The 26,702-nt window shown below is 38.9% G+C and overlaps 1 protein-coding gene across 7 annotated transcripts in view; it reads left to right on the top strand.

Moving 5' to 3' along the window:
• The window catches only part of KIF1B (kinesin family member 1B), a 142,869-nt gene that overhangs the window by 49,336 nt on the left and 66,831 nt on the right, over positions 1 to 26,702 (top strand). For 3 of the 7 annotated variants that reach the window (XM_035019819.1, XM_035019823.1, XM_035019820.1), the window contains exons 8-18: positions 2,273 to 2,350; positions 3,036 to 3,101; positions 7,675 to 7,750; positions 8,472 to 8,550; positions 9,612 to 9,754; positions 10,693 to 10,734; positions 13,499 to 13,710; positions 20,471 to 20,550; positions 22,018 to 22,093; positions 25,581 to 25,660; positions 26,157 to 26,263. In XM_035019819.1, the coding sequence (XP_034875710.1) occupies positions 2,273 to 2,350; positions 3,036 to 3,101; positions 7,675 to 7,750; positions 8,472 to 8,550; positions 9,612 to 9,754; positions 10,693 to 10,734; positions 13,499 to 13,710; positions 20,471 to 20,550; positions 22,018 to 22,093; positions 25,581 to 25,660; positions 26,157 to 26,263 (1,039 nt within the window). The remainder of the gene's footprint in view (positions 1 to 2,272; positions 2,351 to 3,035; positions 3,102 to 7,674; positions 7,751 to 8,471; positions 8,551 to 9,611; positions 9,755 to 10,692; positions 10,735 to 13,498; positions 13,711 to 20,470; positions 20,551 to 22,017; positions 22,094 to 25,580; positions 25,661 to 26,156; positions 26,264 to 26,702) is intronic. The other 4 variants (XM_035019822.1, XM_035019824.1, XM_035019825.1 and 1 more) reach the window with 2 other exon arrangements.

Below are 26,702 nucleotides of genomic sequence, written 5' to 3'. Positions count from 1 at the left end.
CCATTCAATAAATGTGAATTTTAGCGTTGTTATTGTTAGTAATAAATTTATGTTGAATTCTTCTCTGCCTACATACCTAAGTAGCATGCAGCTGGATTTTTAAACCAGAAGTTAGATTTATTATACTGGCAGTGATAAAAGATCCTTTGCCTTATAAACTGAGTTCTTTGTGATACTGACAACACTAAAAACTAGGATCACCTTTTACTTAGTGACTTGTTTTTAGCTGAAAATTATTTTACTTATTTTAAAATTTTTTATTTAAATTCAATTTAGTTAACATATACCATATTTATTAGTTTCAGAGGTAGTGTTCAGTGATTCATCAGTTGCGTGTAACACCCAGTGCTCACTACATCAAGTGCCCTCCTTAATGCCCATCACCCAGTTACCCCATCCCCCCCCCCCCAGCAACCCTCAGTTTGTTTCCTAGAGTTAAGAATCTCTTATGGGGGGCGCCTGGGTGGCTCAGACGTTGAGCGTCTGCCTTCGGCTCGGGTCATGATCCCGGGGTCCTGGGATTGAGCCCTGCATCGGGCTCCCTGCTCCGCGGAGAGCCTGCTTCTCCCTCTCCCACTCCCCCTGCTTGTGTTCCCTCTCTCACTGTGCCTCTCTCTGTCAAATAAATAAAGAAAATCTTCAAAAAAAAAAAAAAAGTCTCTTATGGTTTGTCTCCCTAGCTGAAAATTATTTTAAAAAAACATACCCTTCATATAGGTGATCAGATAACTTGACACTGCTTAGCTAGTTAAAATATTAATGCTATTTAGTACATCTTGTGTGAAACCATATTATTCTTCTATGATGTCGCATCTACAAAAATAATGATGTTAATCCTATAACCATAGCTTCTTTGATAATCCATTTTGGATACTTTTGTCTCACTTTCCTGAAGCTTTAATTTTTTTAACAACTTTATTGATTTGTTGAAGTACAATAGACCACACATATTTAAAGTATAAAATTGGATTCCTGTGTATGCACCTTTAAAACCAATATCATAGTCCAAGTCATTACCACATCCATTCCCCTGAAAAGTTGCCTCATGCTGCTTTATAATCTAACTGTATCACTCCTTCCACCCTGGTACTTAGGCAATTCTGATCTGCTTTTTGTCACTGCAGATTAGTTTACACTTTCCAGAATTTTATATGAATGGAATTATAGAGTATGTACTATTTTCTTGCCTTGCTTCTTTCACTTAGCATAATTTTGAAATTTACCTATGTTGTTTTGTCTATCAGTAGTTCACTTGTTTTTTTTTGTTGTTGTTTTTTTTTTTATTTATTTGCGAGAGAGAGAATGAGAGACAGCATGAGAGGGAGGAGGGTCAGAGGGAGAAGCAGACTCCCTGCTGAGCAGGGAGCCCGATGCGGGACTCGATCCTGGGACTCCGGGATCATGACCTGAGCCGAAGGCAGTCGCTTAACCAACTGAGCCACCCAGGCGCCCAGTTCACTTGTTTTCATTGCTGATTAGTAGTCCACTATATAGATATATCACAGTTAGTGCATTAACTCGCCTGTTGGTGGTGGGCATTTAAATTGTTCCCAGTTTTTGATCATGAAAATGAAAATGCCGTGAATGGGGCGCCTGGGTGGCTCAGTTGGTTAAGCGACTGCCTTCGGCTCAGGTCATGATCCTGGAGTCCCAGGATCGAGTCCCGCATCGGGCTCCCTGCTGAGCAGGGAGCCCGCTTCTCCCTCTCACCCTCCTCCCTCTCATGCTCTCTATCATTCTCTCTCTCTCTCAATAAATAAATAAAAATCTTTAAAAAAAAAAAAAAGAAAATGCCGTGAACATTTGTGTACAAGTCTTTGTGTGGATATTTGCTTTTGTTTCTCTTGGTAAATAGCTGGGAGTACAATGGTCGAGTCTTACGGTAGGTATATGTTTAGCTCTGTAGGTCTACAACTCTGCTATACTTTCTTCCAGAGTGACTGTATCATAATACATTCCCACCAGCAGTGTGTGAGAGTTCCAGTTGCTGGAGGCTTCATATTTAATATGCCATTTAATGGGTTATTGAGTTTTATACTTTTATGACACACCGTTATAAAATATGTCATGTGTATCTTAAAATTACTTATTTTGAACCAAGAAAATTGCTGTGAACTTTTGTGCATGCTGTGTCTTCTTGTGCCATATGTAAGAGCCCTAGCTAATATTTGTAGTCTTCTTCATGCCCGATTTTTAATTTCCCGCCTCTTAATGTTTTCTAGTTCTACCTTGCTTATTTTTGAATTACCCCAATGTTCTTGTTCTTGACCAGGTCAGTAAAATCAGCTTGGTGGATCTAGCAGGAAGTGAACGAGCTGATTCAACTGGTGCCAAAGGGACTCGATTAAAGGTATTTATTTTATCAAACAGTTGACATAGTCAGTAAATGTTCTGTAACATAGGTCAGCAAACTATGGCCAGTCGGTCAAATCTGACCTGTTGTTGTAAATAAAATTTTATTGGGACACAGCCACCTTTGTTCGTGTGTTGTCTACAACAGTAAGTCTGAGAGCTTATGACAGAGACCACATGGCCTGCAAAACCTTTACAGAAACATTTTGCTCATGCCTGATCTGTAACTTCAATGAAAGATAAGTAACATAATGTGATAGTTAAGGAGGACTTGATGGTCAAGGTGAAAGCTGAAAGGTGTTTTGAGGAACAGGCTGGATGGAAGCGACACTAATGGTACAAGATCCAAATGTGAGAACACACACAGCCCTCACCAGAGGGATGCTTACTTAACAAGAGCAGAAATTGCATGTTGGTGAGTTGGGGGGAGAAGGCTGCCTCCATAAACATTTGGGGCAAGCCATCTTGCCGATACTCAGGACTGTGAGTTAGGTGTGTGGTCCTGGCATGGCATTAAGTGAACAGGGGAGAGACTGAGGACTAAAAGAGGTTTTTAGAACTTGTGGTCATAAGTAAACAAAGAGTGCTAATACAAGGCTTAATTGTATCCTATGCATTATAGATGATATGGCAGTGGAAGAAATTCTTCATCATAATTCTTTCATGTTTGGTATTGATTTCAGGAAGGAGCAAATATTAATAAGTCTCTCACAACTCTGGGCAAAGTCATTTCAGCCTTGGCAGAGGTGGTAAGTATTATATACTTGGTTACATGGGAAAACTTGCCTGTTCAAATGTACTTGATGATATTTTGTGTTTATGAAGACTGACGTTTTTTGGTCCTTTTGTGTAATCTTTTCTCCTTTAAGAGCTTTTCAGATAAGATACTAGGTATAACACACTTTGACTTTCTACTGAACATAAAAGAGATTAAGGAGAAAGTAAACATAATCTATAAAGGCTAGACTGAAAACTAGCTCTTTACGAAGACTTAGGGTTTGATTCCTTTTTTAGCCTTACTTCAGGTTTCTCATCAAAACCAAGGGTTTTTGTTACATGTTCTTTTCCTATACAATCTTTTTTAAGTAGGATACAGTACCTTTTGGAGTTTTTTAAGCATTTGCCTTGCTGAATGCTGTTGATTTGGGGGCCAATAATATACTTTTTAAAATTGTGTTATTCTTTCCTATTCTTTAACAGTGGGACACTAAATCTGAAACACTTTTGTATCAGGGGCTTTATTTTTTAGGTTAAAGGCTAAGGAAGTACTAGTCCTTTTGCATTCTAGTTTAGCATGTTATTTGAATCCCTAAAAAGAATCAAATGCTTTCTTGCTTGTTTCTGAAAAGTCATACTCAGTTTATTACTTTAAAGTACTTTCTGTTTGAAGGCTTATCCTGTGTTCTCATTCTTTCTTTTAAATGCTTCAATTATAGGATAACTGCACCAGCAAGGTACGGTGGGGTTTGTTAGGCATTGAACTAGCTGTAGAATCAATTGTGATGATTGTAAATCCTCAGCAGGTTGTATGGAGGCATAAGTAGGAATGGAACCTTGAAAAATAACTTCTTGTTACTTGCTTTCTGGCTCTGGAATTTAGAATTGCTGTTCTGACCATGAATCATGAGACTGCACACCAAACCTAATTTAGGGAACATGATGTGTTTTGGAGAAGGAATTCAGAATAAAGGAACAAGAGAGAAACTGAGGAAGCTTCTATATTGTGTTATCTTAATGATGTTTCTCCTAGTGATCTGTAGGACTGTTACTTGAAGAAGTCACCTATAAACCTCTTGAAAGGGCAATAAAGATATTTCTTATGGATACTATTCTAAAATATAGCTGCCTTCTTGAAATTATTAGGATATTTTTCTTAAACCTCTTTGTATAATCTTGTTTCCTATCATGAGAAGTCATGGATTATTTAAATTGTTAAAAAAAATTTTTCTACTCTTTGGTTATACATAAAGTGAAGGCTGTAGAATCAAGTTAAAGTCTGTATCTAGAACACATGCTCTGGGCATCCTTTTAATCCAAATACGATAGACTTTTCCTTATATTTCCTTACAAGACTCTAAAATTTCTTAGTACTATTTTGCATTTATAATAGAGCACTCAACAGTTCTGAATCACATGAGTAACATTGGAGATAAAGGCAATATCTGCAATGAAATATTTTATTTTATTTTTTAAAAGATTTTATTTATTTGAGAGAGAGAGAGACAGCATGAGCAGAGGCAGAGGGTAAGCAGACTCCCTGTTGAGCAGGGAGCCCGACATGGGGCTTGATCCCAGGACCCGGAGATCATGACCTGAGCCGAAGGCAGACGCTTAACCGACTGAACCACCCAGCTGCCCCTGCAAGATGAAATATTTTATACTCATATTTTAAAATATATGGGTTTGTTCTCTACTTGTACAAAAATTACTTAATAAGAAGTAATACCGGGGCGCCTGGGTGGCTCAGTCATTAAGCGTATGCCTTCAGCTCAGGTCATGATCCCAGGGTCCTGGGATCGAGCCCTGCATCGGGTTCCCTGCTCCGAGGGAAGCCTCCTTCTCCCTCTCACACTCCCTCTGCTTGTGTTCTCTCTCTTGCTGTGTCCCTCTCTGTCAAATAAATAAATAAAATCTTAAAAAAAAAAAAAATAAAGAGTAATACTTTTTTTCTGTTTCTTTTGGCTTATTGGAAAAAGCTGCCTTAGATTTAAAGCTATCTGTTATTTGATATTATGCAGTAGTTTGGATATTCTTCAGATATCTAATCTGAGTCCCAGAACCATGAAAGCTGTTAAAATTTAGTGGTTTTTCTAACTTGTCCTGTCCATTTGCTCATTTTTTTAACATTCTTTATCAACCAAAGGAAAAGTTTACATTTATCTGCATATTTCCCATATTGCTCTGTGCCACAGTAATTTGCAAATGACTTTTTTAGAATTAGTTTTGGAAAATCCAGTTTAGAACTTTGCATCTATGCCATAACTATAACAGATCAAAGACAAATTTTAGTTTTTATGTAATAAGCATAATTTTTGGTGAATTAAAATGTACTGTTATTCCCACTGGGGAGAGAAACAGGATTATTATTGTCCATACTTGATAGCACTTCTTTTTAGAGAGGCTAGTGATGTAAGTAAGTAAACCTGTTTAGGTAATTACTGAGGCCCTTATTTGTGAGAATAGATGAGATTAATTTGTGTAAGAGAGCAAATAGAAAAGAAGTGGCTAAAATTCTGAGATATTTCAGATGGAAAATATGGAAGTTCTATTCATGCTTCTTTATTTATCTACTCCTTCTTATTTTAGTCTAATCGACCAAAATGAAAATAGAACATCTTTTGGCAAAGAGAAACTGCTTATTTTTATAGTACTGTTTGCAATCCTTGTAAGTGACGTACTTTAGATCTTGTAGCATTTTCAGTACTAACTGTAGGCAAAGTGGAGTGTTGAGGGGCTAGAGAAGGAAGAATTGAGGTCTCAGGACTCAAGAATTTTGCAGTGGACTGATAGTCCCGCTAAGCTGTGATTGACTGAGAGGGTTAATTCTCCCCACAGGTCTTTGTCATTTGGAAATAGATCTTGCTATGGGAAATGACTTTCTCATTGGTGGAAAGTGTGTCTGTGGGTGGGATAGGATGAATTGGAGGGAATGTTTTTGATAAGAGATGGAATTAAATTGCTACTTGCCTACTTCCTTTCCTCCTTGACAGACCAGAGGTCAGCTATTTAGTACTCTTTTTCTGAATACCCATGTTTTTGCAAGAACTAGATTGTCCTTAGTTTAACCTCAGATTATACCAGGACTGGGAAGAGATGTTTATCAGTGAACCCTGGCTTCCCCTTAGTGGCTTCTTAAATTATCACGACCTAGTCATCAGCCAGGACATAACTGCAGTAGCTGTTATCTGCAAAGGGTTTGCATTAATTTTTACTTTCAAAGGATATGATAATGAGGAGGGTCACAGCTGTATAGTCAATGCTTGATACATATATACAGACCATTCATCTTTTTTTTTTTAAAGATTTTATTTATTTATTTGACAGAGAAAGACACAGCGAGAGAGGGAACACAAACGGGGAGTGGGAGAGGGAGAAGCAGACTCCCTGCCGAGCAGGGAGCCCGATGTGGGACTCGATCCTGGGACTCCAGGATCATGACCTGAGCCGAAGGCAGTCGCTTAACCAACTGAGCCACCCAGGCGCCCCAGACCATTCATCTTGCAGTCTTTACAAATCTCCAGATTAGCAAATCACATCACTTAGACCTTTTCACTTTGAGTCCTAATTCTGTTGGTTGAATTTATTTGGAGTGTGATTTCTTTCTAAAGAAACCAAATGTGTATTACTTTTATAAGAGTTGTTAGAGATGCAACAGTCCACTTAATGATTTGGTGATTGGCCAAGTAAATTCGTTAACTAAATGACTTGGCTCCTGCACATCTAACCTGGAATGCCCAGGATTTATATTTGCCCCTCTGCAAAAGTAAAAAATCATTGTTTGAGACTTAAAGAAAAAAAAGAACTCCTTCTCTGTTGGAAATATGTATCTGAAATATTTATTTATAGGTGAAATGTTGGATTTGCTTTAAAACGCTACCAGCTGTAAAAGATATGATATAGACAGGATATTAAATAATAGTATTATATTGATGTTAAATTTCCTGAACTCTGGGGCGCCTGGGTGGCTCAGTCGTTAAGCACCTGCCTTCGGCTCAGGTCATGATTCCAGGGTCCTGGGATCGAGCCCCGCATCGGGCTCCCTGCTCGGCGGGAAGCCTGCTTCTCCCTCTCCCACTCCCCCTGCTTGTGTTCCCTCTCTAGCTGTCTCTCTCTCTGTCAAATAAATAAATAAAATCTTTAAAAAAAAAAAAAAAAAAAGGTTTCCTGAACTCAGTCATTGAACTGTGACTGTGTAAGAGAATGTCCTTATCTGCTGAAGTATTTAGGGATAAAAGGGCATGGTGTCTGCAATTTATTCCAAAATTGTTCAGGAAGAAAAAGTATAAAGTGTTTGAGGGATAATAGAAACATGATTGGCAAAATATTGATAATGATTGGAGTTGCATGATGGATATATGGTCGGTCATTATGCTACTCTCTAAACTGTCATGTACACTGGAAATTTTTCAAAATAAAATATAAAAAGAAAAAATTACTTTATTGCATGAACTTTGGGTATGGTGAAGAATTGAAGCCATGAGTGTTAAATTTCAACAGTGATAGGGTTCTACTATAATTTACTCAGAAATTTTGGACTTGTTTGCCTTTCAAGTGAATTTTTCCTCCCTAACAATACTAAGACCATTTCTTTCTGTTTAACAGAGTAAGAAGAAGAAGAAGACTGATTTTATTCCTTACAGGGATTCTGTACTTACTTGGCTCCTTCGAGAAAATCTAGGTACGTTGATCACTTGTGTGTAGTTACCTTTTTAAAGCTGTTTATTGATTATCTTTTGTGGTTAATTGTCTTATATGTTTGTTTTGGAGAAAAATAATCTCCAGATATCCATGTTACTCTTGATTTAAGCTGGTTGGATTTGCTTACCCTTTTTTTTTTTTTTAAATTATGTTATGCTTACTTTTTAATCAGGGTTTTCTCCCCCATCTTGTTGACCTGGGAACGTGGACTGTGGTGTGGTGGTGTGGTTTTCTTCCTAACCACACCTGCTTCAAACTATTGCTCCTTCTTCAAACCTCTTTGGAAACTCCATGTTACGTTTTTGCTGATGGTTTTGGACCTTCAGGTCATTCTCTTTATTCTCTGTTCTGTTAGCCTCTTTCCCTCCTTCCTTTTAGAAGGGAAATGACACTGATAGAAGGAAGAGAGTGAGAATGGCCTGCTGGACTGTCCATGTCACTGTGACTTTGACTCATTAAGAGCACTTTGGTGGAGTGGCTGAGGTCTTAACTGGAGTGGGGAGAGGAGAACTGGTCACAGTAGATACAAACACCAAGATTAACAGTATGACAGTGCCCGGCATGGGAGCATTCAAGACATTTGTTGATTCTTGATTAAATCTTAGGATTTGAGATGGTGTTGTCTAATTTGACATAAATTTAATAAAATTCTTCTTTCTAAAATGAATATGATTTGCAATAACCATGATTCATCTTCTTAGGTGGCAATTCTCGGACTGCAATGGTTGCTGCTCTGAGCCCAGCAGATATCAACTATGATGAAACTTTGAGCACTCTGAGGTACTCCAGTTGCTCTTGATAGCTAAATAGAATACTGTGCCACCCTAAGTCATTTTGTTATGCCATTGGTTTTCTTATGCTATATGGGTAATTTTTTATGTAAGTAATGATCCATCCCTCTCATAACAGGGAAAACATGGTTTGGGGGAGATTTCTATTTATTTTTTTGGGCGGGGGAGATTTTTATTATAATAGAATTTACCTGTTTATGGTTTTCAATTTCAGTTTGTTACGATTTTCATTTCTGTAAAAAGAAGTTCCCTTGTGGTTTTCATCATTATAGAGATGCTCAGCTCTTAACAAGTAATACAATTATGAGTACACATAGTGTTAAAAAAAAAATTACAGGATGTTCACTAATAGAATATAGTCGGCCCTTGAACAACACAGTAGTTAGGGGTGCCAACCCTCTGCACACTCAAAAATCCGCATATAACTTGACTCCCCAAAAACTCAACTCCTAACAGCCTGCTGTTGACCAGAAGCCTTACTGATAACATAAACAGTTGATTAATGCGTATTTTGTATGTTGTAAGTTGTACAAATACATATGTATATGCATATAAGCCATATGTTTTCTTACAATAAAGTGAGTTATAGGAGAGAACATGTTATTAAGAAAATTAAGAAGAGAAAATACATTTACAGTACTGGACTGTGTTTATCGAAAAAAATCTGATTATAAGTGCAGTTCTAACCCACGTTGTTCAAGGGTCAGCTGTATTTCTATTTATGAATAGTTTTCATTACTTTAATCTGGAACTTTCTACTCTTCTCCCAGTGATGGAAAGAACCCTATATAGTCTCACAAATGCATTTTGAGTCTTCTTTTTGGTATTTATTTCTTTTATGATTTTGGGTAACTCACTAAAATTCATCTGAGCCTTTTTCCTCATCTTGATAAGATATTATAAAACTTTCTATGCGTATGTTATTAGTAAGGCTCATAAAATGTGTAAATACTCAAGCTGTTTGATTTAGAGTTAGAAATAATGGCATGTTACTTATGAGAAGTAGAGTATCTGAGGAATGGCAAGAATGAATGTTCTTTTTGGATATAGATACGCAGATCGTGCAAAACAAATTAAGTGCAATGCTGTTATCAATGAGGACCCCAATGCCAAACTGGTTCGTGAATTAAAGGAGGAGGTGACACGGCTGAAGGATCTTCTTCGTGCTCAGGGGCTGGGAGATATTATTGATAGTAAGTGAATTAAGGATCAACATAAACTCTAATCTTTTCCTCTTTAGAGTTCTTATATTTAAACTTAGATTCAAAGAACATGATGAAGTTAGATGGTATAACAGAGTTTTTTTTGTTTTTGTTTTTTCTTTTAAAAAAATCCAACGAAAATGATCTCAGAATCTTTCTTTATATAGTATGTACCAGGCTATCCAGCTGAACTCATGAAATTAGTTTTTAAAATGTAAATATGTTACCGCTTGTATTTTTATTAGATTTTCATTTTAGATCAGCAGTGAAGTTTATTTGGAATGTTGAGTTTATTCTCACGGAGAAATTAATCATGTTGTAAAATTGGTACTTGAAATTTTTGTTTTTGTCCTGGGGCTTCTCTGGATTAATGTAGTAGTGGTAATATATGTGTAACAAATTCACCATTCCAGTCCCCTTTCAGATAAGATTTACCTTTGAGTGGTATCTTTCCCCTCCTGCAGAATGATTGAAGGACACTCCCCACCCAGCTCCCTATGAACACATGAAGGGAAAAATATCCATTTTCTGTCAAATTCAAGAACCAGACTTTCAGAGAATACTATTTTACAGTGTTGTCTTAAAATGAGTCTTTTTTTAACCTCCGTGATCTCCTTGCATAATGCCTAATCAGAAGTTAACTGGATGATTCAGGTAGAATAGTATATGGGTTTATTTGATAAAGTATATTTTTATTTTTTGAGTGAAAAATTAATATTTAAATTCTAATAAGATTTTCAAAGTCTCTTGTAGTTTAGTTCTTCTTACTGATTAACACCTGAGTTTAAATGAATACAGTGTGCAAAATGATAATCTGTTTTAAGTGTTAATTTTTTTCATCTTCCCAAATGCTGCTCTGTTCCCTCTCTGTGTCACTGCTGAACCTGAACTTTGACCCTTCTTGTATTTTCCCTCCTGCTTACCTTCAGTTGATCCATTGATCGATGATTACTCTGGAAGTGGAGGCAAATGTGTGTATTTCATGTATTGGTTATTTCCAGTACTCTGATTTGCTAATCTGCCTCTGCTGGATCAGCCTTAAAATGAGCTTTGCATGCCAGCAATCCTAACAGGGAAATCCCAGACAGAGCATACTGTAGATTCAGAAATGATCCTGTTTTTGCCCTTCTCCATGTAGCAAACGCTGCTGAATTTCAGTTTATGGGTTAAGTAGTTTAGAGGGTTAAGAGTCTCTTGCTGCTTCTGCTCTTCAGTTTTTCCACTTATGTGATTAAACTGAATCCAAAGTCCTAGAGGATGATGATAGCGGTGACAGCAGCTCACATTTCCTGCGTGTTTATAGTGACCTTGAATGTATTATCTCACTTAATCCTGTCACTGATTCTGGAAAAGATTGTTAGGCCCATTTTACCCATGAGGACACCCTTGCCTGGGTGGTTAATTTGCTCCAGAGATCCCATGGTTTCTGTGTAGTTCGATTGGATAGTGTAACTCAGAGCCCCAGCTTTTAATATCATTACTATACCTTTTTTGGCCTCTTGAGATCCTTCATGTGTCTGATTATTTAATAGAAAACTCATTTTAAATTAGCTATGTAATTCTGAGCCTTGGTGTATGTACAATTAAAAACAATCACTTCTGGTTGGCTAAACTATCCCTGACTGAGTAGCTCTGAGTGTTGGGTTAGCACCCACCTGTGCTTATGCTTAGTTTCCTCCGTATCTTGGGCCTCAGCTTACATAGTGGTTAGGAAAACTTTTTTTTTTTCCTCTCCTTTTCTGGAAGTACACATTAGATTTTAAAAACTTGGGTGTCTAAAATGTGTGTTCGAAATGAGACATTTTTATGAAGGATCACACCTCGTTCTCTCCATAGATATCATTAAGTTGGTGAGGACATGATTTCTTACCCTTTTAAGATAATTCATGAGGGGATTTTTATCTTAGAAGAAATGAAGAATCTTGACTTCTTGGTTAAGTTTTAGGTTTTAATTGATTTGCTTGTTCATTTAATGAGGCACGTAATAGGGCTTGAAGGGAGGAAATACATAGGTGAAAGCAAACGTAGCCCTGGCCACTGTGATGAGGCTAGGCCTTGAGGACACAATAACACTCCAATACAGAGTGACTCTTGGACTGGAACAGCTCTGTCTGAGATTTCCGAAGCTGACTGATGCTGATGTGAGAAAGACACCATCTTGTTCTTGCTTTTGTGCCCCAGCTGGTGCTGCTACCAGCTTGTTGCCTCACTCTTTTCTGAGCAGTTGTGACATCTCCCAAAAAGCTATGCATGACTAAGTTTTAATTTTGTCTCCATGCAGGAAAGCAGCCCTGACTACTTCTGAATTTCCATTTCAGTCTACTACTCTTAATTTCTTTTAGGGCTTGCATGTGTCCATTGGACCTTCTCAGCTCCACCCATCCTATTCTTTCCTACCTTGCTGCCATCGCCTGATGGCTGATTTTTTGCTCCAGTTCCCATCCCCCTTTTAAAACTTGCTTGTTTTCCTATGTTCTATATTTGCAGATGGTGGTTTTCAAACTGTCTTGAGCAACCACTGGTTTTAAGGGGTTTCAAGAACTGGCTTTGATGAAGTAGAAATGAGTAGACCCAGCAAGAGCAAATAATAATGTTTTCTGACTCTGCATTGACTCGTATCATTTAAGGAAAACTTAAGTTAGTTTTGGTATGAATTTTAAGCAATGTAGGTTTTCTCACATTTTTAAACATAAGCTAATTTTAAAATAGAAATCCATCAATACCTATGGTTTTCCTCTGGTGTCTGTTCGACAGGGATGACTAATGAAGGAAAGTACGAACAGCAAATTAATGAATTTTGTTGTTTGTGGCTCTTTTTATCAAAACTAAATTTAAAAACAAAACTTACAGTTCTATTAAAGACCTTAGTAAGTGAAAGTATGTCCCTGAAACTTGAATTCCATACTAGGAACTCAGCTCACCAGTGACTCATGGAGTACTGTTAGGCAGAGTAAGAGCCTCACTTTGCAATAATAAGCAAATAATCAGCCTTGATTTTTGCTTGTGCTAATAGATGAATGTAAACTGTACCAACTTCATTAATTTGCTAATTGTTCTTCCCTGTTGAGGTAATTGGCCCTGAGTTCTCAACCAGAACTTACACAAATTTCTTGTGATTTCTACATTTACCTCTCCTTTTTTAAAAAAGCGTATGTTAAAGATGCTTTTTAGCATGTTGACATGTTGCTATACAAAGGACACTACAGATTTTTGTTTTAACTGTAGTATCTTCTTGGGAATTTTTGCTGAATGCCATAAAATACTGGGCCAGTTTGATATTACTGATAAATAAATGTTCATCTTTTTTCCTGTACCATTACAAACTACTGGGATTTAAGAGTACTGGAAATCTAAAACATTGTAGATTTGGAGCTCTAGAAGGAATAGAAGGAATGTAGCATGTCTTGTTTACGGAGAGTGCCTGAGCATTATTATCCTTTGAGGCTCTGGTTACCCCCTATCAAATACAATGTTAACCCACCCTGGAATTTTTTAGTTTCTAAATTTTTTAGTTTCAGAAGTGGTTCTTAACCTCTAGGATACCAGTATTAAAGACAGACATGTTTTAGAACTGCCATCTAGAACAATTATAACTTGTCTTTGTATTATAATGTCTTTGTCTTGGCGCTTTAATACTATCCTTTCTTACGCTGGTGTTCCTTCCTGTCTTTTTTCTCCCTCTGCTCCTTTCCCTCTTTTCCACTTTTTCTGCCTTCCCTTCTTTCTGTCTCCCAGATCTGAAAGATTTTCAGAACAATAAGCATAGGTACTTGCTAGCCTCTGAGAATCAACGCCCTGGCAATTTTTCCACAGCATCCATGGGGTCCCTTACTTCATCTCCATCTTCCTGCTCACTCAATAGTCAGGTGGGCTTAACATCTGTGACCAGTATTCAGGAGAGGATCATGTCTACACCTGGAGGAGAGGAAGCCATTGAACGTCTAAAGGTAAGTAATAATTCAGACTGAATGAAAGGTGTTCTGTGTAGCTCCACAAAGCATAGTTGGTCTTGAAAATCACCGAGATTTTTGTTAAGGATACGGAAGAACTTTCTGACTCTTAGAGGTGTCCTGAAAATGGCATGTGCTGCTTTATAAGGTCATTTCTTTTTACCAGAATGCTTGAGTCTCACGTGGCCAGGCAGAAATTAGAGAGGTGCGTGGCCAGATCATAGGTTGGCCATGAAAATAACTGATAAATAGATAATGTCCTTTAATTCCCAGGTAGTTTATAAGTCACAGGGACATTGTTTAGTTAGAAATTTAGTTGGAAACTAATTTGATAGAAGCACTTGGATTCATTTGAAGATGGAATTCTGTATAGAGCCATGTCTGTGTTAGTAAAATAAATAGACAACCAAAAGAAGGCTTGAGCATATGAGTGGCTGTACCAGGCTTATTCAGAGACATGTGAAATGATAACTTGTGGAAGCTCATAGGAAGTCTTGGAACCCTATTATAACTGCCGTGGGAGGGCTGCCTCCTCCTGTGCTGGCGCCCATGGGATCAGGGGCCTCAGTGCTGTGTTGCGTGCTTGCATCCTGCACGTGCAGGGCCACCTGCTGTGGCACCCAGCTCCACTCTCCCAGTCTGTGCTTGGCTCTGTTGGGGATGTTCTTGTCTTCTTCGTGAATATGAAAGTGAGCAGTAGCAGCACCTGCTGATTCCTGGCTTCTTCCTTCCCCTCAGTGACTGCAGTGAGAACAGACCGTGCCATCCATCAAATCACTGTGACAGTATCACAGATGCTTTTTCTTTCCCTGCTCATTGCCTCCAGGGTGATCGTGTGATCCACGCTTTTGGGCCTTTGTATTCCCAAGGGCCAGGGCAGGGAAAACAAGGAGGGCAGAGAAAGTGTTTTCAGGAGCTGGGAAGTTGCAGTTGTGTAGGCAGGCCTCTTTGTGTTGCACTCAGCGCTCTCCACAACTGCCGCTCGCTCGAGCACTGTTGAGAACAGTAACACACTTGGGCAAATGAACGATGGAAAAGGTTTGTTGAGCCTTTTCACCGCTAAAAGGGAATGAGGCTTGATAATTGAAGATGACAGAAGGTTTCATTTCAGTTTTCAGGTGAGGCCAAGAAAGATTTTATGTGAAGACTGGGCCTCTGCTTCTTAGTCAGTCTACCTTTTTCCTTGGCATTTTTTACTTACTTCTAACCTAAGGTGGTTCAGAAACAAAAGTAATGATCTTGTTTCTTCCTTCAGAACTTGTTTGTAGGAAGTGGGTAAAGTTCTGAAATACCTAGCAAAGGGAGAAGGGTGAGAAATCTTTTCATTTCATTAATTGTTGCAAATTGAAGGGTAATTCCTGCTTTTGTAAAATTGCCTTTGGAATTGTAATAAAAACATTAGTGAAGCCTGTGCAGGACAGCTTTATGTGTGTGTGTTTTCACGATGGGCGTTGGTGACAAAGTTGCTATGCGGGGTTCTGTTTGGGCCAGTGGGGGAAATGCAGGGGTTCCGTGGGAAAGAAGTGAAATCTCCTACTTACTATTTAATATAAGATGTTCTTTATCTTTGGGGATTTTGAATCTTACTTATATTGCCTATTAAAGCCTTGGTGTACAAATAAGATTATAATTTCCATTAACTTACGTCTTGGTGTAAAAGAAAACAATTTTCCTAACTGCCACATGGGACCAACTGGAAATAACGTTGAATGTTAGGAGTCAAGACGTTAACCAGACTCTTTAAGAATTAGGTCACCCAATGTCTTCCACATAGTTTCTGGGGAATAACACTGCCATTATTCAGGGAACCCTCCCCCCAACCTTCCTACTTCCCACGAAAACAAAACTGTATTACTTTCATCAGAAAATAAATTTCTGTTTTAATTTTCCTTTAAGTCAGCATAAGTGAAATCTTCCATTTTCCTTACCTTTAGAAAATTGCTTCTTGATGGTTTTGCATTGGATCTTGAGTTTTTAAATGCAGCATGGCAGTCCACTGAGGCATAAGTGCCTTCGTTCTGCTCCTGTTTTGTGAATGGTGAGAGAATTCAGTCCAGCAGACCTGCATTGTAATGCCTCAGGCAGATAGCATCTTGCATGCACAGTGCAAGGCAGTGGTTATACAACAGAAATGCTTGAGAATTCTTCATTTTTGGACTACTTCATTGTTGAGTGTTTAGGAGCTACGTTCCTAAGCCATGATACTGCAGGAGAAAAATACTGTAATGGAAAACAGGAATAGAGGTTAATTCACTTCCCTAACATTTTATTTCCCTTTGCTTCTCTTTATTTTTGACTTTAAAAATATGATCAGTTGGTAAAATACTTTTGCATAACGTGTTGCTTCTGCTTCGTTTTTTGAATAGCTTCTTTCCATATGGAAGAGACCCATGTTACCTCATCATAAACAATCTCGACCCCTCCACAAACCTCTCTGGCAAAAGAGTGAAATGTAATTGCTTTCATTTTTTAATCACAACTCAAACTGAGTTGGGATGTATGTATCCTTGATTTGGATTCTTATTCAGTAAGGTTTTAAATATGTAACTATAGCTACTGTGTGGTGGCTCTGGGGTTTGTTTATTAATCTGGCATCAAAGTTAGTACTATGAGTGCCATCGCCTAGGCTTGGACTATAAATATCCAAAGTATCCATTACAGAAGCATGCAAGGGCAGGTGCTGTGCTAGGCGGCCCAAGGGCCCCACACTTGGAACACACGGAACATACTATGTTCAGTACAGTAAAACCTTGGCTATCTGACGGCTTCAGGGAATGTTCCATGTAGTAAGCATTTAACCTTTTAAATATCACAGTTGGAACTGTAGTTTTTTTGGTGGAAATATTTCTGACTTGTTCTGCGGATTTCTCTGTCACCTTAACTGAATCATGACAAAGAAATTAAATTGTGTTTAGCTGTGTGAACATAATTGTTAACGAGTGCTGCATAGAGAGCTAGACATTCGTGATGTGAGACCGAAGTTGAATGGCGCCTGAGCCCAACATTTCTTGGAGCTTTAAAAATAGGTTCCTGATGTCACTGTTTTTATTTGGAATTTTTTTGTGTGTACTACCTGTGGGAAGGAAGGACCCTTAAAGATTGTCCAGACTCCTCATTTCTGAAGCATGCATCCCAGTTTCAATTTAATCTTATAAGTTGGGTTTCTAGAGTGGGTAATAGGCAACATTGGGCACCAGTGTGCTAGGCCTGCCTGCAGGGTAAGTTGATAACTCAGAGATCAAAAGTTATCTAATGTTGGCATCTCAGTTTTATTTAAGCTAAGTTTGCTATTCAGGCTTGAAGAAATAATATCCTTCATGCTTTCTTAATTGATGGTGAGCTGTTTTGTAGAATATTTTCTTTAAAGCCTAGTGATTCTACCTTAATTGAAGAAAGCATCAAGAGTCAGGAAACCCCACTCTAGGGTTTAGTGGCTCAGGATGTAGTGTGGCCTCAGGTTAGTCCCTTAGCGTCTCTGGTCCCCAGTTTCTTTATCTCTAGAATGGTTCTGGAATAAATGGCTTTTTCTAGCACTGAACTTTTGCTTAATATCATTTTCTTTAACCTTTCTTCAGAGTTTTAAAAAATAAGCTTTTTTTTTTTTTTTTTAAGATTTTATTTATTTATTTGAGGGAGAAGGAGAAGCAGACTCTTCACTGAGCAGGGACTCCTGATTTGGGCTCCATCCCAGGACCCGGGGATCATGACCTGAGCTGAAGGCAGACGCTTAACCGGCTGAGCCACCCAGGCGCCCCTAAAAAATAGCTTTTTAGACAACATAAAAATTGCAACGTGAAGCTATAATGAAAAATAAAAGAATACCATATTCAGCTAACTCATTAAATCTCTTTTTTTACAAAGAGATCATGTCCTGATTTACCCTCCAGGTGGGAAGTAAAATTAGAGAGTTCACCTTAGAATTGGCAGCAGAATGACAACAGGATCCCTAGACTGATTTTGCTACCTTGGGTGAATTTACAGTTGCCCCAAAATAGAATAGCTTTTGTACAGCCAGATAAATCTCTTATCAGACATGATCTTTTCCTGAAAATAACCAACCAGGAAAAAAAATTTTAAGTTTCTCATGGGTCAGTTTGTATTCCATCACCAAGATCAGGGCTTGTGCGCCACACTCTGTATAATAAACACTAGTCTAGATGCTCTGTTTGGGCAGCCTGTTGTCCTAGTCCTTTCTTTCGAAGTTACCATTTTGAGATCGTAAAGGTTTCTACCCAGCTGTCTTTAATAAGCCTTGCTATCACGTAGGCTATGGTGCCAACTTGTCTCGTATTTGCCCTCTCACGGTCCTATGCAAAAGCATTTAGTACTACTCTGTTAGAGTTGTTTGAGTAACTTCTGTGGTGCTTACTGACCACTTGGTTCCTGGCCATCTCCCTCCTTGCTGAAATTGTATGGGTGTTTTTGGTTGCTGGCCCTCTAGCGTGGCACGTTGTTTCCTGTCTCAGCTTGGGAGGGGTACGTGCACTGCAGGCTAAATCTGTCCTCTTGGAGGCCACTGGAGAGATGCTGTTCAGGTAGCTGTTTGAGTCTTTCAGCCCCTGGGTGTTGGGAGAGTTAAATGAGAGCAATTTAGGTGGTTCTGTCTTTCCTCCCCACCTTCCCCACTCCCTCTGTTGACTTGTTCTGGCATCTACCCCTTTGTGACTGACCCTTTTCTGAACGAGTACCTATTCAGCGGCCCCCTTCATGGGAACCATACTGATGTTTCTACCTTTTCTAACTCGCTCATCAGTTTTCTCTTTGCCCTGCTTAGCTAGTTGTTCTTCACTGTCGTCATCATGATGCTCCCCTGTCTGTTTCTCCTGACTTCTGTACTCCTTTGCTTTTGCAGCTGCCGCCTGGAATTCTCACTCGTGGCTCTTTAACACGCTCCCATGCCTCCTTCCGGAAAACCGAATCGCAGACACCTTAGGATTGATTGTATTATGTGCTCACTGTTTCTTTCTTTGCAGATGATTATGTTTTCAGATCCCAGAGGCTTCTTACAATGGCCTGTTAAATAATCAAACAGTGAGCTCTTTTGTAAACTGTGCAGGGTTTTCATCCTGAATCACTAGTGCTGCTGTCATCAGAACTGGCATCTCATCACTCTTATGCTCCTGGCATCATCTTTGGGCTTTCTAATTTCGTCTCCATGACCAGATCTTCCTCTGCTTTTTGCATGTGTCTGTCCTCAGGTCGTCTTCCTCCCTCCATTTTTCACCGAGTTGATTTCCTACTTGTCCTTCATTCATCAGTCTGAGCGTCATTCTTATGCTCACGCATTCTCCAGCGACCTGTGAACACTTCAGTTCTAGCACGTGACACAGTGTTCTGTTGTTTTCTCCTGCCCTACCCATTCACAGTCTGCGAGCGCACTGCTCTGGCCACACTGTGGTTCCTGGAAAATGCCAGGCATTTCTTACCTCTTCCCTCACATGTTCATGTGGTAGCTCCTGCTTTGTCTCTGCTCACACAGAACCTTGTCAGCGAGCCCTGTTCTGACAACCCCATTCCAAATTGCTCCCTCATTTACCCCTTTCCCTTTCTTCCTTTTTCGCCAAGGCACTTGCCACTATCCCATGTACTGTATATTTGAATTATTGATTAAAATTGATTACATTCTTTACTAGAATGTAAGTCTCGTGAAATCAAGGATTTTTTCCCTGCCACATCCCTAGTTGCCTGAAACAGGGCTTAACATATAATGTAGTTCTGTATAATTATTGAATGAATGAATCATCAGTTACTTCTCTCTTCCTCATATACAGTAAACTCCCTGAGAGCAGGAAACATGTTCTTAATTTCTGGCATTCATAAAAACTCAGCGGGACACTGTCACTTCAGTGGCTATATGCCTTCGGCTGAGATTAATACTAACCCTTTCTCTTATCAGGTATTGGGTTGTGTTCAGAAGGGTGTTGTAGAGGAATTAAAATATTCATTTACCCTTCAGGTTTTTGACTGGGGCTTCTGCAAACAAAAGACAGATTAATAAGAGAAAAGCACACAAATTTATTTAATATAAGTTTTATGTGACACGGGAACCTTCATAAGGAAATAAAGACCCAAAGAAGTGTTAAAGCATTTTTTTTGCTAGGTTTGATAAAGAGGGAAGAGTTGTGGGAAATTATGATAGGACCTGGGGGGAACTTATCAATGCCTGTTTGTTCAGATTCCTCTTAGTGTTCTTCCATCTTTGGAGATGAGGATGCTCCTTTCCTCCAGGTGTAAGAAGGCTCCTCTCATGAGGGTCTTAAAACCTGCTTGAGGAGTTCAGAGTCCTTCCTGCAGAAACCATTTCTCAAATTACTTCAGCTTAAAATAGTCAATATGCCAAGATGCCATATTTTAGGGGAACACGTTCTGAGCCCCATCAGGCTATGGTGAAGTTATAGTGAAACAAAAGCAATTGTTTGGTGGCTTTATTCTTTTGTAGAAGTGGTTTTCAGAAATAGAGTCCTGCATTTGGGGATGTTAATGTTACTCCTCTTTCTACACACACACATATGCACACCCACTCCTTGGGCATTTTTATTAGGACTTAGGAGAATTTATATATCTAGGGCTGATTTAATGTTAGACCTAGTCTTCATGAATTTTATTGCACATAATATTAAGAAAGGAATAGAATCTCATTGTATTAGATTCTGCCTCATACCCACAAAGGGCATTGTGTGCTTCTTGCTGTCTTTCCTAGACATAGCGTGTTACATCATAAGGCTCTTCTTCACTTTAACTGTGGACTTCCTCTTAGGAATCGGAGAAGATCATTGCTGAGCTGAATGAGACCTGGGAGGAGAAGCTGCGTAAAACAGAGGCCATCAGAATGGAGAGGTCAGCAAGTTAAGCTCTCAGGGTTGTCTGCACATTCTCAGGGGAACTGGGATTCCTTTTATAGAAGGAGAAGTTGAGCTGGAAGTAAAAATGAAGGGCCCCCTTGCCAACCACAGAACAGAACAGAACTCAGCCTGCTCTAGGTCTTCCCCTAGCAGAGCTTATATAGTTAGACTACTCTAGGGAGTCCTGTGCTCATTACCATACTGCATCGTGTTCCGGGTCCATGTAAAATGGAAGATACTGAGGGATAGGGGTTTTTTTTTTTAAACATTTCTTTTTAGGGTCGGGGAGGGGCAGAGGGAGAGAGAGAATTCCAAGCAGACTCTACACCCAGCATGGAGCCCAATGCGGGGCTTGATCCCATGACCCAGAGACCATGATCTGAGCTGAAATCGAGAGTCAAGAGTTGGATGCTTAACTGACTGAGCCACCCAGGTACCCTGGGATAGAGTTTTTACTTTGTAAAACAACTGCCTTTGATAAAGGCCCAAATAATAAAGCTATCTGATGATTGTCTGAGTTATGTTTTATAGAACCTCTTTGGTAAGAGGTGAAGTAGTTTGAGTTGCAGACTTTTAAAATCCCTTTTCTACTTTAACCTCTCAGTTATCTACCTGAAGGTGAGCATAACCCAAAATAATACTTTTCCTCTTGGGATGAATATACATTAAAAGAAGGTCAGACTTGTCTTCCCCCTTCATGGAAGATGAGGTAGAAGTAAGTGCTGATGTATTGATGCAGTGGATGTATCAAACAATTAGAATATTCTTATTATAGGGATTTTTTTCTTTTTAAAGATTTTACTTATTTATTTGACAGAGAGAGAGAGAGCACAAGTAGGCAGAAAGGCAGGCAGAGGGAGAGGGAGAAGCAGGCTCCCCGCTGAGCAAGGAGCCCAACGTGGGGCTCAATCCCAGGACCCTGAGATCATGACCTGAGCCGAAGGCAGATGCTTAACCAACTGAGCCACCCGGGCGCCCCTCTTATCATAGGGATTTTAAGCTAAAATTCTTGAATCAATATGATGTTGGGCATGGGAGCATCACATTTGAGAAAATCACGCTTACAGACAGTCTTCATATATCCAAGTTACTTTCTGATTGCTTTCTTAGATTTTGAAGAAATGTTCTTTGAGTTAGATGTCTGGCCTTAAGGAATACCCGTCTTCCTTTTTTTTATATTAATAGACATATTATTTATGAATTACTGTCTGCCTCCAAAGTCAGATGAGACAAAGTTCTTATTTGGGTGAATTCAGCTTTACCTAACATGGGAACAGAACTTATTTTGAATGTGCTGTTTCCCTTAAATTCTCATGAATGACAGGATAGACAGATTTTTCACATTTGTATTACTAACACAGACAATAGTTTTTGCTTTGCATGCTTTACTTTCCAGTTCACAAGAGACTGATTTAATTGACATTTTGGTATTGGTATTCTGATGTGCTTGTTGTTTTTCTAGAGAGGCCTTGTTGGCTGAGATGGGAGTGGCCATTCGGGAAGACGGAGGAACCCTGGGAGTTTTTTCACCTAAGAAGGTAGGAACCTGTTGTGAAACTCAACCCAACAGAAGCACTTCCTGTTTGTCTTGGTCACTGAGGCACTTCCGGTCTTTCAGGGCTGGCCCCTCCTCCCTTCATTTTTATCTTGAGATTTGTCTTAATTTCAGACATTTCTGATTTCATCTTACAGTACAGGGGCAGTCTGTTTCTAAAATGCCTATCGTATTTGCTGTTTACAAAATAAAACCCAAGGCAGTATAACTTCTGGTCATGATTCAGTATGTTTACTCATCTGCATTGTTGCTTTCTCTTAAATTCCCAGCCTCTCACCTCACATACCTTGCTTCAGTTTGGCTACTCTTTCTATGTAGATTTTCCCACAGATGCCAGCAGCCCTGATTTATAACTCTTTGGAAGCAATTTCAGCTATTCAGGTTTGTGTAGAAAAATACCACGCAAGTTTGTTTTTGTAGTTTGTGTTACAGACAACCATTATACTGAGTAAAGCAATTCCTGTCCTCACCCTTCTAGCCTCCTCTGCTCCTTTCTTAGGTTTTTTTTTTTTTTAAATGACTCCAATAGTACCCTCCCACTTACATAATCTTATAGTTGTTAGGTAGTAGATTCCTTGTAGCTAATTAGAATAGTAAGGTAGGTTTTGGTTTTTGGGTTTTTTTTGGTTTTGTTTTGTTTTGTTTTACTAAGTTGCTTCCTAGTTATTCTTAGATATTGGAAAACTGTTACAAATTATTTTTGTGTGCTTCTTATATGACAGTAATAGAACATATTTATTTATTTACAAAGCAGATATATTCATGCCGGTAATAAATGGTTCTTCATTTCAGATGACCCCAGCTTGCCTATCAGAGACTTACACATGTTCTGCGGGGGTCTGATGATGATCTCTCTAGGTTGGCATAGAATGGGCAGGGGGGTTTCCATTTTTGTGTTTATGTGATAGGAAATATTCCTGGTTTTTGCTAGGATTCTTTAGGTTTGGTTTTTCTGTCAAGGTCACATAACTTTTTTTTAGGAATTCCATTGCATTATTTTCAACAAAGAAGATGGTTTTAAAGACATTTTTGGTACACGTCGTAGAACTGGAATAACAATAACAGTATTTTGTGTGTGTATTGCCAGCAGTCTGTGATTTTCAGTTTAATAGTGTTTCCTTCAGTAAGACATTATTTGTTGAGATAGTATACTTAGGATTGTGGAGATTTTAACAGTTACGGGTTTGATCAGATTTGTGCCTTTGTGTATATTGAAAGAGATTTTACAACGTCTTTGAGTGTTAAGAACTATATGGAAAATTTTTGTAACAACTTGTAAAACGATGGCATTTAACACAAGTCATAAATAATTTAAATAAGTGGTGTGATATAAACAGCACGGAATTCCACACTGAGATCTCTGTTTCCAAAGCTTTTTCTTACTTTAATTTTATGCATCTTGTTTTAACTTTCTAGACTTCCTCAGGAAAGGAAGGGATACACCACTGGCTACATCCAGATTCAGTTTTAGAACCTGTTTCTGATGTGTTAACTTGATTGTGGTAATCATTGCATGCACATTCGCCACCTTAAAGAAAAAAAAAACATGTTGTACAACCTAAATGTATACAATTTTTACTTATCAATCATACCTCCATAAAACTGGGTCGGGGGAAATACTTTTAAGGCAAGGGGCAAACAGACAAAACCTGTTTCCAGGATCTCCTTTTTCTGAGGCCAGTGTCCTAATGGGCTTTAAAGAACACTGCCCACAGAGGGACTTGACTTTCTCAAACCAGCAGAGCTCTTAGACTACAGAGGCAGATGCTGATGTAGAGTTTTTTCTAATTTCTGTTTAATCATCTTTCTCTTCCCTGTTCTTAACCCTCTCATCTGATTCTTCTTTCATTTTTTCACATTTGCTGGCACTGTCTTGAGTAGATTTTGACCCCAAGACCATGTGACTTATTTTTGGATTCCAGTGGGGTATTTTCACCAAAGAAGGTTGGTTTTTCAAAGATTTTAGAAATATTAGAGTTAGATGAAGAAGATTTTTACAAGATGTGTATATTGTTGAACGTCAGTGATTTTAATTTCTCTTTAATGTAAAGACTAATAAACTAAAGACAATAGCTGAGACCATGGAAGAAGTGATAAAAATTATAGAGGGAAATGCCAGGGGATGTGGGGACTTTTTTTTTTTTTTTTAAAGATTTATTTATTTTAGAGGGAGGAGGGGCAGAGGGAGGTGAGAGAATCTCAAGCAGACTCCATACTGAGTGCAGAGCCCAGTGTGGGGCTTAATCCCACAACCCTGAGATCGTGACCCGAGCCAAAACCAAGAGTCAGATGCTCAACTGACTGTGCCACCCAGTCCCCCATTTTTTAAAGCAGTTTTATAGGGGCATCTGGGTGGCTCAGTGGATTAAGTGTCTGCCTTTGGCTCAGGTCATGATCTCAGGATCCTGGGATCGAGCCCCGCACTGGGCTCCCTACTTGCCAGGGAGTTTGTTTCGCCCTCTCCCTCTGTGCCTCTCCCCCTGCTTGTGCTCTCTCTATCGTTCTCTCTCTCATGAATAAAATCTTGAAAAAAAAAAAAATTTTTATAAAATAAATGAAAAGCATTTCTGGAGATTGTAGGAAGGGAAGATAATTTTCCCTCTACCCGTTTTAGTTCTTGGCTGAGAGCCCTGTAATAAAAGATTAATAAGAGAAAAACAAAAATAAACATATTAACACGTCTGCCTCGTGTATGTGTGGGAGCTACCCAAGGGAAAGTGAGTGACTCCCTAAGATGGCTTAGAATTCAGACTTAAATACCATCCTAGTAGGAAAAGGCGAGTGGGGATGTAGGCCTCTCAGGAGGGAATAAATGATTTTCAGGAAAGATGAAGGGGCCCTTGGAAGAACAGATGGAAGGTGTGATTGTTTGTGACAAAGTCTGAGTGTGGTGTTGACTTCTGGTCTCCTTTCCTGGGATTCAAGTCCTTCCTCCCTGGTTAATGGACTCCCGAGGGGACATGGCAGCCGAGGCCATTTAGGAGGACCTGTCTTCAGGCATGAGAGGGGTTTCAAAGAAAGCCTCTCCCTGCATTTGCTGTTTTTCTGGTGCCTTCAGCTCAAAATAATCAGTATATCAAAGTGGCATATTTTGGGGTGGCATATTTTGTTACCCTTCAAGATTTTTGTCCAGATAGTTACAAAAATTATGATTAACCCATCCAGAGAATCGTCCTGTCCTTATTTTTCTTTTGTGTTCTTCATGCTTTGACCTTATCAAGAATTGGATCTTGTTCTTTATCCCTGAACTCCTGTTTTTAAATAGAATGTATTAGTGCAGTTTGAGAAGGCCTGAAGAGAGTGTTTTCTTTTTGTATGGAATTGCAGCTGGGAACTAGGAATAAAAGACATCCCTCTTCTAGGGACTGTGGTTAATCCAGGAAGCCACTGGCCCCCCTGTAGGTCACTGTTATTGTCACTGCCCACCCAGTGGTACTTGCTCCAAATTGATCATCTGTACCCTTTTTCAGACCCCACATCTTGTTAACCTCAATGAGGACCCACTAATGTCTGAATGCCTGCTTTATTACATCAAAGATGGAATTACAAGGTATATTTGTTTCTTTTGGTCACTTACTGTTTTCTGTTCTCATAAATGATTGAATAACTAAAAAGTTATTTGTTGAAAAATTGTAATGATTTGCTGTTTTTTGTGCCTGAAATAGTTACAAACTATCCTGTCTTCCCAAATTGTGTAAGTGCTTTAGCCATCTGAACCAGTTAACATGTAGCTTTCCCTAAAAACCCTAAGTAAAAATTTTTTTTTCTAACTTCTTATATGAATTCATTAGGGAGATTAATTCACTCGTGTCTTTTTATAAAGCTGAGTGAGTTACATTGATGTATCCTTGCTCCTTGGTTTCTTATTCTAATGTAGGGAGGTTGATCATATGTGAAAATAAAATTTGCAGTTGAAAGCCTCTGATAAAAAGAAGCGATACCTTTTTTGTACATACCAAAGAATATTCTTTGGGAGAAAGAGGTTCATTGTTTTCAGTGCTTTTTGTGTCTGAATTTCCCTGGGAAACACTTTCTCTTGTGTTCAGGGTTGGCCAAGCAGATGCTGAACGGCGCCAGGACATCGTGCTGAGTGGGGCTCACATTCAAGAAGAGCATTGTATCTTTCGGAGCGAGAGAAACAACAGTGGGGACGGTGAGAGTTCCTGGCATTGCTTTTCCAACAACCTTTTCATTCTATATTACTAGAAATCCCCAGGGCTTGCTATTCCCTGTCTCTCTCAGTGATACTTTTTGTACAATCTAATATTTGAAAATGGAGAAACCTGGCCTGCTTACAAATGCAGGGACAGACATAGCTACTTTACATGAAAATAGCCTGGACAAAAGGAGCCCTTTTGTAACTGCCAAGAACTGAGCGGGACATAGGCAATTAGGCTTGGTCTTGAATGTTAATTATTTAATAGACAAGTAAGAAAGGAACAAATATCCTGGGTAGTGGGAGATTTGAAGGACCCCTAATCTTAACCCAGCATGTATTTTTTCTAGAAGGGAAGAAAAAGTCGGTCTTGATTTTTGTCTGGGTTACTAACAGAACAATAATCTAATGGTATTTTTGTGCTAAATGACTCATT

Source organism: Mirounga leonina, unplaced genomic scaffold, assembly GCF_011800145.1.
Source record: "Mirounga leonina isolate KUSES-001 unplaced genomic scaffold, KU_Mleo_1.0 Mir_173, whole genome shotgun sequence".
Lineage (NCBI taxonomy): Eukaryota > Metazoa > Chordata > Mammalia > Carnivora > Phocidae > Mirounga > Mirounga leonina.
The sequence above is the reverse complement of the archived record's forward strand: the minus strand, read 5'-3'. Positions and strand labels throughout refer to the sequence as shown.